Source organism: Lepisosteus platostomus, chromosome 11 (genome assembly GCF_059453375.1).
Source record: "Lepisosteus platostomus isolate fLepPlt1 chromosome 11, fLepPlt1.hap1, whole genome shotgun sequence".
Taxonomy (NCBI): domain Eukaryota; kingdom Metazoa; phylum Chordata; class Actinopteri; order Semionotiformes; family Lepisosteidae; genus Lepisosteus; species Lepisosteus platostomus.
Window position 1 is genome coordinate 31,211,857 of NC_142621.1, and position 18,166 is coordinate 31,230,022.

At 40.6% G+C, this 18,166-nt stretch overlaps 1 protein-coding gene across 4 annotated transcripts in view; it reads left to right on the plus strand.

Annotated features, from left to right (window-relative positions):
• Positions 1–18,166, plus strand: part of patj (PATJ crumbs cell polarity complex component) — a 223,598-nt gene that overhangs the window by 61,592 nt on the left and 143,840 nt on the right. For all 4 annotated transcript variants that reach the window (XM_088599125.1, XM_088599129.1, XM_088599126.1 and 1 more), the window contains exons 18-19: positions 13,051–13,260; positions 14,376–14,510. In XM_088599125.1, coding sequence (XP_088455251.1) covers positions 13,051–13,260; positions 14,376–14,510 — 345 coding nt within the window. The remainder of the gene's footprint in view (positions 1–13,050; positions 13,261–14,375; positions 14,511–18,166) is intronic.

The window sequence follows — 18,166 nt, forward strand, 5'->3', positions numbered from 1 at the left end:
TGGACTTGAAGTTAAGTGAATGTGGTCTAGGAGTGGCTTGAACGGAATCATTATTAAGGCTTGGCTGCAGGCTCCATTTTCTGTGTCCCATTTGGATCTGTTTTTAATTATGTTGTATATGCTGCCTTGAAGGTTCTTGTCATATTCATTTTACCGGGAAGTTAGAGTGAAAAAAGAACTGAAAGAACACATCTAGCCGCAAAGGCCCAGAGCAGATTGGACGGTTAGAATTCTTTTCCTCTGAGGGTACAATTCGCCATAGCTTGAGAAGTAAACCAGGGCGAAAGAGGGCAAAAAAGCAGGTCTATTAAGTTGAAAAGTTGGGTTTTCAATAGCAACATTCATAACCTTTTTAAACACCTTCCGTCATGTTTTGTCCGTTTTCAGAAGCTGCATTTTTATTGCTCCGGTATATTTATATTGTGAAGCCACGTACCATGATATTGAAAAAGAATAGGTAGTGTTTGACTGCCCTTCCTGACCCCCAAAGATAGAATGTTGCTCAGAAACCAAACTGTTGTGTTGCTTGGAAGAATGTTTGGCAGTGTTAATCCACAAAAGACAGTCTCTTATTCTGTAAGAATCAGTTAAGGTCTTGGGTCTGCTTATTATTTGAAGGATACCTATTCTTTTTCTCTTCTGTTTTCTCTGTATTTGTATTGGACGTGCTTGCCAGTGCTGTATTGTTTTCCTGTACGGTGAAAGCTAAAGCTAAAGTTATTGGATGTTATCATAAAATAGTACATAGCTGCAAATTTTGTTTTTTTTTGTTGAATTGAAGTAATTGTTGTTTGATACCAGTGGTACCAGAGATTAAAATCTCATTTCCTGAAAAATATCTCTGATGCACAAATTGCTCACATGGAAACCTGTGCAGTTTGGGGGGATTTTAGTGCAACTCCAATAGTGTTTTTAATTTAAACACAAAAAAAGGTTACAATTTATCAGTCAAATGATAGGTGCGGTAATGCTGCAGGAATGTTCTGGCAAAATTCCGAAGTCTTAGGCAAGAGGTTGGAAACTTGTGAAGCACTTGTTAGCATGTTGCTTTTAAGCTTAAAATTAGGTGTAGAAAAAACATTTGCTTAAGCTGCTGTAGATGCTTTGACCAGAGTTAAGGAGGGTGCTGAAGGTGGTGGTATACTGGCAATTCAGCATGCTGTGGTTGAAGTCTGGAGTCTTCCAAGAAACTTCCAAGGAACCGCACTGCCATGCTAATTCCAAAGAATCGCGTGTACTGTAGAAGGATGGTACTTTAGACCCACCTGTTAAAGTCTTTTTAAAAAATGCAGTGGAATCAGTAAGTAGGAACTATTGTATATGACTGAGATGGAGGTGCTTGGCTTTCTCTATAGTAAGAAAACAAACAAGCAAGTGTCTTCTTATGCTCCTTATTAGTAAGAAGTTTTAACTTTCAGTGCGTTTGTCATTTGGATCAGCTTTCATTTTAGTATCATTGCAAAGCAAATCATGTCAGTTGACCCCACGAATTATAGATAATTGAAACATCTTGCTGAACACTACAGCTTGTTCCAGTTTAATAGGTAAAGATCAGAAAGCCAAAGTATAGTGCAGAATGCATTGTGCACAGTGTTTAATTTGGCCTTTGTTTCAGTCTGTTTAACTTCTGCTGTGTCAGCAAAGCCACGCCAGCGAGCAGGTTGAGCCCGGAGCAGACTTTTTTGAGAGCTGCTAATTTCTCTGCTGTTCATACAATTGGACTCCTACCTAACTGCCTTGTTTAATAAAGCCTTAATTAGTATTGATTTTCTCACAGGATTATGACAAAGCTTTGAACATGGGCCTTAACTAGGCATATACATATTCAAAAGAAAACTAGGAAAGAAAGCTCGCTAGCAGGATATTGGAGGTTTTTCCAGATGAAAAAGTGGTAAAACAATGCTTCTGCAGTGAATGCTTTTAACATGGTTTTTAAATTCTGCTTTGCAGATACTTGCTGAAGGCACATAGGGGCACATTTTAACATAGCCCCATTTCTTCACTTTGATTTATTCAGTGCTTTGGAGGGCATTCTAAGGTGAAACACGTTTGCCTTGATTTCTCCAAATATATTGAGGACACGTGCCACGAAAGTCCGGACTGTCTGATGCCAGTCCCAGTCTGCCTTCCTGTGCCCACTTGTCAGAAACAGTGGGCTTAACTGCCAGGCACAACTGTAGTCTTCATTTTTGCCAGATCTCCAATTTGTCATAACACTGAGACCAAAGCCTGCCCTCTCTCTCAGGAGGTCCTCTCTCTGGTCTGTGGCAGTAAGCATGTGGCCACTTTGTCTTTTTTCAGCCAGAGGGAAAACTTCAGCTTTTTTTCCCCCATGTTGCTCACCTTCTACAGTAGGTCACTTGAATGATGGAATATTGAGTCCATTAAATAAAGCATAGAGCAGATGTGTGTCTCTCAGTACACTTTACCATGTCATTTCTTTTCTCAAGAAAAGCACCGCACATTTCTCCAGCTCTCAGCTCCACAGTTTGCCCTGCAAAAGGCATCTTGGTCAGGGGCTGGCCTTTCCCACAGCACCTCGTGCGTCTGATTAATCCCAGCTGGAGCGTGAAGCCTTGTTGCTGTGTCTCTCCAGCGCTCGCTTGGCTGGGGTTCAGCAGAGCCGGGTTTCCACATTCAGCAGGATGCCTACTGGGACTAAATGGTTTTTTAAGGTCATTTCTAAACACAGGCAGAGCAGCCACAGTGGAGCCCCCTGGACAGGCAGGGAGGGAGTGCTGGGCATGATGTCACCGCTGCTCCGAAGATGTGTCTGCAGTGAGGGACCTTAGAGGGGAGCGTGCTCAGACGCGTAAACAGGCTGTGAAGTCTGTTCCATTTTATTTCTGTTGCTGGGAATGAAATCTTTGTTTTTTTTTTTCTGGCTTGAAGCTAGCTGATGCTTTTTTTCCAGGGTTTATAATTTGTTTAAATAGAAATGTGTTCTGTATTAGCAACATTATGAAGTCGGGGAAAATATAAGCCACATAGCGCAATAGCAAGTACAGTAGTTTATGAGGATCAACATACATTAAAGTACAATTTTATATATATATGCATTTCTTTATTTCATGCTGAAAAGAGAAGAAAGAAAACACAGCGGGTGTCAGCTTACACCCGAAGAAGGCTCTTTTCACCATGGAATAAACCTATTACTTGTTCCTTTGCAGCCTACGCATGCTGACGCAGCTACCCACCTGAACTATATATATTGATTAACTGGGGGTAAAATCACCATAAATATACAGCAGTCAGTAGTGCAATCTTGGACTTTTCATTCCTTTGCTTTTGTTTTTGGGGATTTTCCTTTGCTTCCAGATGAGTTTTCTGTGAAGATGGACTGAAAAGACTCATTCAAGCTGATTTGCCAGCAAGGTGAAATGGGGGAAGATGGTTTCAGTGGTATGTGGGTGATGAAAAAATTCTCGACTAGCTAATACAACATTAAAACCCTTCCACGTCCCCTTGACTTTCTCAGGTTCAACAGTTTTTTAGAAGGATGGTTTTAAAAACTGTGCTGCCTGCACTCTTCCTGGTAATCAGCTGAGTGATGCCTTTGCAAGATTTACAGTATGTGCTACCATAGCACAGAATAATTGAATTAAAACACCACCAGTTTCACAGAACTCAATAAGACATGCAACGAGTAAGAAGTTAATTTTTTTTTATTTTGTACTTACTGTCTTTAAGCTGAAGCATTAATGTAAAACAGTTTTCAGATGCCACAGCTGCACAATCCCTCAACAGATTCCACAGAGTTACTTCTGTAGCTGAGCCCTCCATTTTGTGTTTTGTTTAAAGGATTGAACTCAAACAGGGTTCAATAACTAATGCAGGGTGACATACAAAAAATCATCAGCACACCTAGTGAAGGAGACAAGAATGCACTGCTAAAAGACCCTGCACCTCTCCCAAAAGAATTGTATCTGTCCTCATACATAAGGTAGGAGAAATAACAAGTAAGGTGTTATAACAATTACAGTAGGGAACAAACAGGGAGCCCGCACTCCAAATTATCCATCTGTCCAGGCCACAGGGAAGCCGGCGCCTATTCCAACAAGCAACAAGCACAAGACAGGATACACTCTGGACAAGAACACTAGTCCATTGCAGGGCAGACAAACGCAAACATGCATACAATCGCACCAAGGCCAATTTTCCAAGAAGGTGATTAGCCTACACAAGGCAATCTTTGAAGTATAGAAGGAAAATAAAGCAATATAAGGAAATCCATGCAAACCCTGTGAGAAAATCCAAACCCCATGCAAGTAGAACTCGAGGCCTGGAATTGAACCCAGGGCCCCAGCACAGTGAGGCAGCAGTTCTACCCACTGCGCCATTATGCCTCCTTCTTTATAATCAGAATAAAATAACAACATAATCTTCAGTGGATAATGAACAGATTGAACAAAGGTTAGCACATACTGTACTCTTAGAGAACCTATGTCATTTTCGTTCTAGTCCATGGAGAAACGCAACACTTCTGAACTTGATTTTTCTGTTGATATGTTTGCCAGCTAAGTTTGAGGATCTCAATTTTTGAAAGAGCCGGTGGAAAGTATATCCCTGGAATTCTAGTCGGAATGATTTAGGGAACAGTACACAGAGGAGAACGGATGACTTTTTAAACCAATATTACAGGAGGGTCAAGTAATTACCCAGCTTGGAAAATTGAGATTTACAGTCAAACTCATAATAAAGTATTTGAACATTTCAACACAGTGGGCCCTGCTGAGGAATGTTCAAGGCCAAGTGTGCATTTTCTGAAAGGAAATAGGGCCATTAAAGAGTGTAACTAATAGGGAAAGCAAATACATTAGTAGTTGAAATGCTCTTAATGAACTGAGCTATTTCTTGTCAGGTTGATCCCAGTTCAACAGTTCAGTTTTATCCTTAAACTGCATTGTATTGACACAGGGCCAGTAGCCGTCTGCTGTTTCTGATACTGAAATGTTTGTGCACAGGAACATGCTATTTATTGTATTGAAATCATGATAGTTTAATGGACCATCAGTGGTTTCCACCACGTAGTTTATAGTATATTTGTGTCTTTCATTCTGCTTGTGTCATATAAGACCAATCATTTTAGACCAGACTGCAATCAGGTGAGGTTTAGACATTTTGTGCTTGAATGCATACAGTATGTTGTAGAATGACTGTAATTGGGGATGTTTTAGAATTGGCAACTAATTGATTAATTATGATTCAGATTATTCCGACCAGTTAAATCAGAGTGGTTTCATGACTGTTTTGAGTTTTCCGACAGGAAACTCCATCTTGTGAATTGAACCTGTGAATTTTGTAGGGCTCTGAGTACAGAAGATCACTTGAGTTGTCCACCATTCCTTTTAGATAGAGCGCAGCACTGTCCGTGGAAAGTTGAAAGGGAAACTTGGAAAACAGTATTAAGTATTAAGCTCTTCCCTGACGTAGGTAGCAAAGCCTCCAGGCACCTGTTGTGCGAATGCATTCTGAACGGCGTTCTGTTCAGATTCCTCCATCTTCCTCCTCCCAGCTGCCCACAAGGTAGGATAATGGGCAAGGAGCTGTACTCTGTCCACTGCGAAGGTGTCACGCCGTGTCCTAGTCCAAAAACGAGCAATAGTCATACGCAATGTAGGAGGAATTCACAGTACATCTGCACCCCTTAATGAGTTTCAGAGAACCCTTACATCACTGTCACTGCAAAGCTTTTATCTTAGCTGTTTGTTTTTAAAAGCAGTGAAGGTTGATGACAAGCTTTTTTTGTTAATGACCTTCGTGTTTACCCCCACAGATGTGCTTTTTTCTTCATCTGGCTTTTGCACACCTACAGCAATAGAGAATGAAAAGGCAAGCTCACCGTTGTTCACAGTGTGACCTAGTCTTTTCTGAGACTGTTGTCCCATTTTGAAAAGTCTTTTCTTAGAAGTGGGCTTCATTAATACTCTAGACATTCCTAATTGGACAGTTTGCCATGGTCTCAAACATGAGGTGACTTGACTTGGTGATTAAGTTTCATTTGCAGCAGATGCCTGAAGCTCTGACTCTTAATAATAATAATTATAATAATTGCTTACACTTGTATAGTGCTTTTCTGGACACTCCACTCAAAGCGCTTTGCAGGTAATGGGGTCTCCCCTCCACCACCACCAATGTGCAACATCCACCTGGATGATGCAATGGCAGCCATAGTGCGCCAGATCGCTCACTGCACATCAGCTAGGGAGGAGAGCAGAGTAATGAAGCCAATTCATAGAGGGGGATTATTAGGAGGCCATGATTGGTAATGGGAAATTTAGCCAGCATGCTGGGGATTTTTTAAGACCACAGAGAGTCAGGACCTCGGTTTTATGTCTCAAACGGAGGACAACGCCTTTTTACAGTATAGTGTCCCAGTCACTATACTGGAGCATTAGGACCCACATGGACCGCAGGGTGAGCGCCCCCCTGGGGGTCTCCCATCCAAGTACTGACCAGGCTCACACCTGCTGAGCTTCTGTGGGTTGCCAGTTCTGAGTTGCAGGGTGATGTGGCTGCTCTTGTTTTGCTCGGTGATTGTTTTTGATGCAGCTCGTCCTAGAGGATAAATGCGTTGTTCTCTGATACTGTGTACATTATGTAGGCTCTGTGCATGTTAAGTCTAAAGTGGCCCTTAAATTTAAGGTGTTTATTTTTCAGCAACTCACTTGAAAGGAAAGCTACAACCTTCCTCAGTGAGCTAGACCAGATGCTTATAAATGGCTGCACACATGCTCAAAGAAAGAATACAGATCAGACTGTCATAGTGTTGTCAGTACTTGTATATATTATAAAGTCCCTGGAGAAATCAGGATTTAGTTGTGCATGCTAGTCAGCCATAATGTACTGCTCTCTAAGTGGGTAACAATTTATTTTACCAGTACGATTTTCAACAATTACTGTAGTATTTGAGCAATAGCACAATGTACACACTGTAGAAGGGTTGTACTTCGATAAACATGTATAACTTTATCTTTCAAATGGCTTGTTTGTGGCTGTTTATCAAATCTAGAAGCCCCTATAAAAAGGATGTTGTAAAACCTTAGTCCAGATGTTGTCCAAAGTACTGTCCCAAGTGTGGACAGCTAAGGACTAGGGAGCCCTGAAGTTGACCAACAATGATTTAGTTCAAATAAGTACACTTTGATGAAAGATTAGGAGGCACAAAGGCATCTGAGATCTGAGATTCCTCAGGGAAATGGAAAGGCTCATTTTTAAATTGTATCTTATTATTTTTAATAATTAGTTGTATACTGCTACTTCCAGTGATAAGAGATAAGACGGACAAACCATTGCAAAGAAAAGTTACTTACACTTCGCAGAGAGAATAATTTTTATTTCCTCTTCAAAACTATCTCCTCCATCGACTCCTAATAATCTCCATCTATGAATTGGACTCATTACTCTGTTTTCCTCTCCACTGATACAGTAGCTGATGTGTGGTGAGCATACTGACACACTTTGACTGTCGATGCATCATCCAGGTGGTGGAGATTGCTTGCTTGCTTAGTCATCAGTAGTTCACAGGAGGTGCCAGTTTTTAAAACCAGGTCACCTGTAAGACTGACCTAATTGGATCAACCCTGATCTATTGACTAGTTGCTCCTAATATTTTGGCCAGTGGGTACATTACATTTTTAATTTATTGAATCTGAGATTTAGTAAGTCCTCAGGTTCAGGAAACAGAAACCCAGCTTTGGAGATTGTGTTTTGTCTCAGTCTTTCATGCAGATGAAATGCAGTAAAGCAGTTCTGGGGAGACTAAAAAAATCCTTAATATGGACGTATAAATTGTCTATGTAATTATGGTAACTCAGGATTGATTTTATAACTAAATAACCATTTATTAATCGCTTTATATTGTCGCTCGTTACATAAAATTAGCCCATATGGGTCATCAAATATATTGTAAAGCGCATGAAATCATAGCTGACTCTCAGTTTTATGGCCCTGCCTGCTCAGGACATGATTGAGTTTGTGATCGTACTGCTGACACGAGTATTTACTGGGTTTGGAATGGAGTTATTTCAGCAAGCTGCTGGTCCTGAATGTTTGAGCTCAGGCTTCATTCTCATGAATCTGCTGTCTGCCACCAGTGTGAGCATTTTTCCTACTACCCAACGTGACAAAATTTATTTTTGTTGGAGATACTGTTCACGACTAATGGATGGGCAAATGGGATTGCTTTTCTGTTACGATTGCTTATGATGTTTTGGAATTATTTATGTATGATATTAATCGTCAGTGTTAGATTTGTTTCAGATAATTGGAATTATTAGTTCAGTAACGTACATTTCATTTCAATTATAAAATGTATAAATTATAAGGTATACAATTTTGTCTAGCTCAAAATACAGATTGATTTGTTTTAGTGTAGGACAAATAATTTTAGTTTAGTTAGTACTGTTTTTTAACCCTGCTTCTCAGTTAAACCTTTACAAAGCTAGTCCCCCAGAAGCAGTACAATAATCTTTGAAACCATGTTGTCTTACTCTCTGGTCTTCCCTTAAGGCCATAAATGACAACTTGAAAAGATTTAACTCGCAGTGTCAGAAGACAGTGACAAATACCTGGCTTTGGACTGACTTGATTTTAATTTAATATTTATTTCCTTACGTTTTTCAATGGCTGCCTAGGGTTGGTCGTGCTCTGTGAAAACCCAACCAATTTCTGTCCCTGGCATACAAGAGTGTCTGTTTCAGAGAACTGCATCATGCAGAAAACAATTAAGCGGCTGCATGACTCCTCACATATACTACACAACGGGCTGCTTTGAAATGAGTGAATAAGCATCAAACAGGCACACGTGGAGCTGCAGAGCTCAAGGCTGTATTTCCTCCTATTGCAGAAAGTGAAGCAAGCTGCTGCCCTGGCTTGGGCTGACTGGGTCCCTAAGCTAACAAACCTTTCAACGTGTAACATATTGCACACAAGTACCAGTAGGCTGTTTACAACTGTCCTGTTAAAAGTGCATTTGTGAGCTGTATCCCATCGAAGGCCTGTACCAGCAGCTCTCAGCACATGGACTGTTTTAGAAAATGCCAGTAAAGGTGTGTCAAATCAATCAATTGAAGCAGGAAGTCCTCTTGTGCGTTGAAGCCAATACATTTGCCTTTCATTGCAGGGAGTTTTGGTGTGATTGTGGTTAGGGACCTGTCATAGCTGTGTAAGAGACGAGCAGGCCATGTAATGAATGCAAAGAAGTGACGATGATGTGAACTTCCAAGTATTTGACTTGGAACAAGAATACACATTTCATGTACTACAGTTTCCAAAGAAGCTGTCGGTTGAAATTATAAGCAGTACTAGTTGTGATGACAGTAAGCACTTCACGCACACCAATGGAAAAGGAATAGTTCATTTTCTCCTCAACACCAGCTCACCCAGAGCCAGCTTTGAACTCTGTTGTGCCTGATCATTTATACTTCATCTTTTTGAGACCGAAACATGCCTGTTGTTTTCTTTCCTTTTTTCTTCTTCGCTCCAGCCACTCCAACTAAATTAGGTGTGTTGCCTGTAACAGTAGAATTACTGATGAATAGATATCAGTGTAAACCATTAAAAACCGACTAAAATCAATGCATGCAATCAATGTTTTTTACATTTTTATTCACTTTAAATCTGGAAGTTAATTCTTTTAGGGATACAAGTGGGAATAGGATATTTAGGATAACATGCCACAGGTAAAAAGGCTGTCTCATTCAGTTCTGAATGATTTCCAGTGTAAGCATGACATTTAAAGGGTAAATTATCCTAATAAGTGACTGATTCAGGCAATTTGTATAATTCATTTGACACTGAGGGCAGGGAATGTGACTACTGATTGGAGATTCGCAAATGTAATACCTGTTCAGAGAAGGGAGGTACAAAACACAGCAAGTAATTTACAGACTGATCAGTCTTTAGCTTGATTACAGGCAAAATTCTAAAACGTAATTTAAACTTAAAATAAAAAAAACACTCTTGAGTTGAGCATGGACTATGAAGTTAACGTGGCCTAATTAGCCTTTCCTATTACATTAGGTTGTTAGATCATTTAGATTTCTTTGAGAAAATTACTGCTCACATGGGTAACTCAAGGGTGTGACCTAATATATATTTTTAAACTGAATAAATGGCATGAGAGATGTCTGCTCAAAACAAATGTGGGAAATCATGGTGCTGTGCATGAATGAAAATGTTATTCATAGTGCAGAAACAGGGGTTTTAAAGAGAGCTACTATGGGGATCACTGTATTTTTCCCCAATTTTACCGCAGTAGTTCCCAAGCCTGCTCATGGGGGTTCCCATTTCTTTTGTTGTTTTTTAAAAGTTGAGTTCTTAATCCCAGGTGAATTTATTTGGGATTTCTGTTTTGGGGGACTATTTTAAAATGTGCTTTAAGGTCCTTACAAAGTTTGGGATGTGTAATCCGCAATCCCCGCACTGATAGTTGACTTTTTGAAGCCAAGGACTGAGTGCAGAAACAGGTCAACAAAAGTCTAAATCAACAAGCCGGTGAATTAAAGATTTTAAATAGCTTGAGTGATGAATAGCTCAATGGTCTAGACTCGGGTATAGTCTATAATGGTGCTACATTTGCACATGATGCAAAAATGAGTGGAGCTGGAAATACTGTGTCCGCAGGACAAGCAGTGCAAGAGTTGAGATTCCAGGCTATTGAGATACCTGGCAAATGAAATTTAATGAGAATAAATGTAAGGTAAAACTGAGCTGTGAGAATATCAGGACTAACATTTGAAACAATGCCTCCGGAAGAGACCAAGACTCAGACACTGAGCCTTAGATCACTCGGCCATCCTGATTTGTGGTTATGCATGCAGCAAACTGGAGTATGCTTTGCAAGTCTTAAATGGGTGTCGTTGAACTGGAAAGTGCAGTGTGTGTGTGTGTAATATGTGAAAGACCTAGGACTTGCTTAATTGTTTTAGACTTGGGAGACAACATTTTCCTTATCTGCATGAATGTGGAGAAGCTATAACCAGTAAGCCAAAGGAATAATTAGATGCATAGTTAAGGATGTACCATAGGATTTAAATCCTGGAAGTTAGACCTCACTTGGTATATTGTTTTCAGTGTTGATCGCCAAACTTCAAGAAAGTTGCTGCTGCTCAAGAGGCAGTACAATGTGCATGAGCAAGCATGCATGTCTCATGCAAACAGACTATGCATTGAACCCAAATCTTATTAGCCAGGAACAAGAAAGAAATTGATAATTTACCAAGAGTGCCTCGTCAAGATCCACAGCTGTATAAGTGATAATGATAATGATTCTTTATTAGCCCTATACAATTTCTTGCATTAGGAATTCGTCTTTTCGCATACCCCAGCTTTTCTCCATGAGACACAAACACACAGACAGGGAGAGAAGCTTGGGGTCAGAGCACAGGGTCAGCCATTATACGGCGCCCCTGGAGCAGCTGGGGTTAAGGGCCTTGCTCAGGGGCCCAACGGAGTAGGATTCCTCTGCCGGCCACGGGATTTGAACCGGCAACCTTCCAGTCACAGGCGCAGATCCTTAGCCACACCGCTCCGCCCCTGGGATGTGGGGATTACATTTCAAAGTATTCAAGAATGAAGACATTTCTTTACATGGAGAGTTGTGGTAGTCTACATTTACGTACCAGTATGTTGACTCAATAGTAACACTTAAGAAATGGCCTAACAGAAGTGTTGGACCAGGAAAATACTAACAAACCAAATGGCCTCCCCTTGCTTGTAACTTTTTTTGTTCCCATTTTCTAACTCTATTGTTATGGTGAATGCCTCCAGTACAAAGCAGAGATCCCTCAGAAGGGTTGACGCTATAGAAAAAGGCTAACCCCTTCTGAGCATGGCCTGTGTTCTATTACAGTAGGATTTCATAGTGCATTAGAATTGCATTAATGCTTTCATTAGTCAGATGACTGTTTTGTTGAGGCAGAAAAGCAATGAGATTTTGACTGTCCAAGATAGCAACAGATGAGGGTTTCCGAACTGGCTCCAGATCAGCCAGACTTTTTGAGAAAGGACTGAAACAAGTTACATCATTGGTTTATTCTTTTTGTCAACAAAATCTTTCAGATGATCTGAACAGCTGATTAGCATTACTGACATCTAGGAGAGTTAATTAACAAAGGCCAAAGCCAAGTTTATAAACTTTAAATAAAGGTGCAGTAAAATAAGACATACTGCAAATCCAAATATCTAATAAACTGTGTATACACTATACTGTTTATATACTGTGAAATATAACATTTTTTTTCCCATTTAACAATAGTGTGGATTTGTTTTAATGATGCCTAGGGAAATATAGTGAAGGATTAATGTTGCACTTCAGTGCTGATGTGCTTTGATTGAGGTGAAAAACCTGTCTGAAAATGTCTAGCTGATCTAAGGCCAGTTGGCAACCCTACAACAAGTAATTACTCTGGAAATGTTAACGCAGAGCAAGTGTAGTGCCTTCTAATACATCATTAAGGCAGGTTAGTCTTTAGTGTTCCGCTGATGGAAATATTAGTTACTTAAATGCACTCGTTTTTGCATAGCATTTCAAGTAACACATAGAACTATTTCATTAGCTTCCAGAACCCAGTTTATGTTGCCCCGTCTTATAAAGAAGGACCTGCAAAGAAATCAAGTTTTGTCCAATTGAGAAAAGGATGATGTTCAAAGTCTGTGCTCAAAAAGTCCAAACATACGTTAAAGCCCTGCTTTACGGGGGCCCAATGATTTACTGTACTCATGCCCCTTTTCAAATATGCATTGAAGAAATCCAAAGCAGAAAATGAAATTTTAAACGTTTTCAGCTCATGGAGAGAAAAACCCTATCTTTACAACCCCTTCTGTTTAATATTTTTTAAACAATACATTATGATGGCCTTTCAGGATTAGGCGAAAGTCTCTCAGTGCTACAGCTGGCAGTAATCAGGCCTCCTCCTGGCCCATGCATGCAGCTGATTTCTGCTTTCTCTCCTTCTGTGGGAGAGTGGGTTCTGGCAGCTGCGGCTGCTCTTTGTACGGCCGTGTGAAGCATGACGTGCTTGCGGTGGTCTCTGGTGCCCTCTACAGGATCCCGAAGATCTGAGACGCTCTGTGATAGTGATCCGGTCCCTGGTGCCGGGAGGGGTGGCTGATTGCAATGGGGGGATCCTGCCGGGAGACAGGCTGGTCTTCGTCAATGACACTCACCTGGACAGATGCACCCTGCCAGAGGCAGTGGAGGTGCTCAAATCAGTGCCTCCTGGGAAGGTCCACCTGGGCATCTGTAAACCTTTCGTGGTAAGCACCTTTCTTATTAAGAGCTAGCAAGCAGCTTCTGTACTTTCTGCCTTCTCTCTGGGCATGTTGTCTCTTAGTAAAGGGGTCAATGCTGACTCGTAGAGTGGAGAAACACGCTGCTTTGCAAACATTCATCATCATTCACTTTTCAGTGTGCTGGCTTTGAAAATAGCCTGTGTTTTTTAGCAATCATCACAGGTGCTCTTTCGCTGTTATTCATTGTTGATTGAATATAAAAGGAAGAGCCTCTGGCGTGCCTCAAGCATGGCCATTCTCCAGTGAAAGAGCACTTTGTATGGGCACTGGTAGAGGCACTCTCACATCTCTGCAGCTTAATCTTGCCTGACTACCTGTGGGATTGTTAGTGGGAGTCCCTGAGAGTGTTCTAGTGGAACTAAACTGTGACTGTAAATCTCACTCTACGTGTGGGTCTGATGTGGTTTACCCTGGGGAGCTCCAGCAATCGGCAGGGAACCACTCATACTTGTGCATGTGACATCTCCCTCTGGCCACTTCATGACTTTAATTAGTACCACAGATTTCATGTGTGAAAGCTTTTAAATAACTTATGAACATCTCTCTAAAACAATTACTGCCTCGGAGCTTCAGGATCCGAGGCTGGGTCAAAGTTAGGATGCCTGTCTGTGTGGAGTTTGCATGCTCTCTCCCATGTGCCAATGGGCTTTCATCAGTTTCCTCTTTTCACAGACATGACATACATGTTAGCTTTGATTAATTGTCCATTTGGAGATTTTCCACTTTGCGCAGAACTGGTTTATGTGACTAAAACGGAACAAGACAGGATTGATCACCCAAATGGCCAGTGATTTTTAGTAGCTCTGATTTTCCCCATATTGGAAAAGAGCTGAATATTGAAAAATAACTGAAAATCACTTGCTTGATATTAACCGAAATCTGCTTCCTCAGCAATGGTCATGTGCCACCTTTTTCCTGGCTGATAAGCCTCTCCATTGAAAACTTAAATCTTAAATTTATAAAAAGGACAAACTGGGAATCCCAGTTCATCACTGCTTTCTGAGCACTTTGAGCTCTAGGTGTTGTGTGCTGGGCTGTTGAGCAGGTGTGTGTGATGCGCTGTGTTTATCCCGTTGTAGCCAGAGCAGATGGAGGAGCAGAAGACTGAAGTGGAACAAGATCACCAGCCCTCCGGCACCCAGATGAAAGAGATGCTGGGCAGTGAGCCCCTTGTCAGCACTGTGCTGGACCGGGCTGTTCCCCCAGTCCCACAGGTACCAACAATTCACAGGCTCAACCACAGGGTCCGGACCAGACTGTTGTCCCAGTTTTCCCACTTCCACAGACAAGCACAACCACAGGGTCTGCTTGCTGTTGTACTGATTGTACTTCCGCTTTTCATTTTACAGGTTTTTGTTTTTCAACATTTTAGCTGCTGTTCTCTCTCAATTCCAATACTATTATGAGATCAAAATCCATTGTTTGGTCAGGACAAGTGCTGTCATCAGCTGGTAAACTCAGAGAGAAGTCAGAGTTTAGACATGTTTAGTATCCGCACAGGAGCTTGGTATAGCATTGTTCACAAAGGTGCTCCATTCAAGAATACAGTTACTTTCCCCTTTCCACCTGTTAAAATAAAAGAAATACAACTTTTTTATTTTTTTTACTCTTTTTGTTTCAGTTCAATCAAGATTTCAATCAAAAATGAAAAAAATCGTAAGAGCAGATTTTTAGATTCTTTTTTAGTTGCAGCATGTATGCAGTGCCCCTTTTTCTGGACGGCCAAGTAGCTAACTCCATGATCCTTTGTGTACACACTACACTACATCACAGCTGAATAACTGTCCTTAGCCACTGCTCAGAAGTGAGGACAGTAATACAAATGCAGTACAGAGAAAAATTATTTAATGCATGGATTTGGCTCTGTGTTCCAAGGGTGGTAACACTTTTAACTGTCCTTGTCAATGCAAGATGCTAGATGATCCAGTCAGTAAGGCAGAAGGACTTATTTTATATCTTTCCATGCAGTTCTCGGTTAAATGTCCCAGCTCCATCACTGATTCCAGAAAGTCAGTTATTGAACCTCCCTGTACTCCAGCCCTCAGATTAGCGCAGAAGTGCAGTTCTGTTGTTAGTGACACCTCAGCAGCAGTGGTGGATGTGTGGCGTATTGCATAAGACTGAAAAGGTACTAATCACATTGCATTAATATAAAAACGATGGCTGACATTTTAGTTTCCAATGAGCCATGTACAGTAAGTCTACAGCCACAAATGTTACCACAAATACAAAATGTTTGTCTCAGGTGTGTTTACTACTAATAAATATTTACAGAGTCAGTACATGTTGAAATGAATATCCTAGATATCCCCAAATACATTCATAACAGTATGCTGTTTATTTGTTTAGCTGATCCCTGAGTATCCTTGTTTATTCAGTGGTAATGGGCTGGATTTGCAGTACAGAATCTAATAATTGTTTAGTCTGTATATATTGATTCTTAAATTTGTCTGCTTGTAAATTTTACACAAGCTCTGATTTAAACATGTAAATGCTGTTTCTACCATTTTTCTCCTAGCCTGGGTTTAAATCTATTTGTTTCTGTTCAGAACATCTGATCTTTTAAACGTTATCTAGGACTTTTGACAACTTGAATCTTAATTAACCCTTCTGTTCAAGGCTAAGGAGATTTTGTTCCTTGTCTGTAAACATTCTTTTGGAATCAGAATTCCAATCTCTTGCAGGGAAACAGTTTATTTTTTCTAACAACCAAAATGATGAACAGTGTTGTAAATTAGGAGTTTTTAATACTTTATACAACTTTAATGTTGCTTCCCTTGTATGTACGTATGTTCTAGGTTAGTCTTTTCACTCTAAATGTCTGCATTTTGTTCATTTGTTGTCAAGTAACACAGAAAGACGTCACATTTTCATAAAGACATAATGCTTCCTTATCACTGTTCACAAGTAAAGATAGTTATGAAGACATCTCTAGAAAACCATATCTAGAAATATTAAGGAAACCTACTTTCCTTAATATTAAGCTATTCAAGAAGAACACTTAACAAGAACAGAGGAGATCTCCAATACTTTTTAATTATTAAAGTTCAATTGAAATGATTAAAACCAAAATGTAATAAAACTTTTAGAAGCTAAAAAAATATGAGAAAGAGAAGATGGTTCATTTAGGACACTTTGCAGTGATGCATGCCTCTTTCTTCCTGAGGCATATTATCCTTGGATTTTAGTGAAGATGTGCTAACTGCAGCGTGGAGTCAAGTGCTGCAGTAAATCTACCAAAAACGAGACTAATTGTGCTATTAAGATTTTAGACTCTGCACATTTTTCATTGCAAATTGGTTTGGAGCTGTTCAGAGTTGACATGCTGGAGGTGCTGAGTCGACTGGATTGGGGGCAAGAAAAATGCATTTTCAGCTTTTATTATATTTTAAAGTGTCTATGTCTGGGCAGCCTACTGTAAGGACAGACCCTTGCTGCTGAGGTGATAAAGTCCCTATTTGTATTCACAAGGCAGGGAGCATTTGTTCTCAGATTGAAAGTTTCTGCTTGTGACCCAGTGAGAATGTGAACAGATTCGGAGTGTGCTGTTAGCTCTCATCAGTTCTGTTTTGTGAGAGCTCTTCTGTCATTAGTGTTTTTATTCAATACTAGTGTCACATAATACTGTCCTGGGAGGCTCACCGACCTTTTTAAGACCCATGTCTCTAGTTACGTCCTACGACAACTCTCTCATGGTGGTTCTGTTGATAATTTTATCCAGTGTGACTCAGATGGAGTCAAAAAAACAACAATCAGAAATCAGTTTAGAGTACAGTAAATCACAGGGATTATGTGCAGGAAATGTTTGGGTAAATGCTGCATGCAGAGACGTGGGCCAGCCACAGCACAGAGCTGTATAGCAACAGGTGTGAGGTAGGAGCACTGAGAACTTCCAGGTGTGGTCTCAACAGTGAAGTGTACAGATCACCCAATTCACAGATACAGTCTGAGTAAAGGAGATTTTACAGGCAACCAGCAGGGATCCCAAAAAATCAGTTTGCGGTGAAAAATTATGTAATTTGCCCTTTTATGGAGACTCTGTAGTTTAAAAATAATAAATAACATCGACCTAATTTGTTTTGCATTTTCCCAGGAAGGGCTGCTATCTTTTTAGTTGTGTATTTGTGGATTTTGAGACTAGACTAAAAATGTAGTAGTCACCGGGCCTTCACGGTACTCTGTGGTGTCAGGTTAGGTGCAGGTCTGCTCATTCTCTACTTTACCAGTTGCAATGTTTTTGGAACAGTCATCTCAAAAACAGCAGCAAATGTCAGACACATTTGCTGAGGTTTAAAACCTGCTTACCTGTTGTATAAAACACGACACTGGTGGGTGGCTCTTTGTGGTTTGCAGTATCTACGATGTGTGGTTTTACTACAACATCGGTTAAACTTATGTTTGCACATCTATAGCTGTGGTCTGAACTGGGCAGTGTTGAGGATCTGTGGTAAAATTTGGGCAATGTTGAGGAGGTGGTCTGTGGTGAGAATTGGGCAGTGTTGAGGAGGTGATCTGTGGTGAGAATTGGGCAGTATTGAGGAGGTGGTTTGTGGTGAGAATTGGGCAGTGTTGAGGAGGTGGTCTGTGGTGAGAATTGGACAGTGTCGAGGAGGAGGTCTGTGGTCTGAACTGGGCAGTGTTGAGGAGCTGATAGATGATGAGGTTATGTGGTTAACTTGGGAGGTGATGTGCTCAAAAGCAGTGAGCAATGGTCCCACCAAAGGTCAAAGGAGACATGTGTATTGATGATTGAAGAATAAGAACAAATTGCTGCCAGCCAGCAGAGAGGACAAGAAGGGATATACTGTAAGAAAATAGTAGATAATGTAATACAGGAGCAGAGCTAGCCTCAGTTCAGTGGATAATGTAA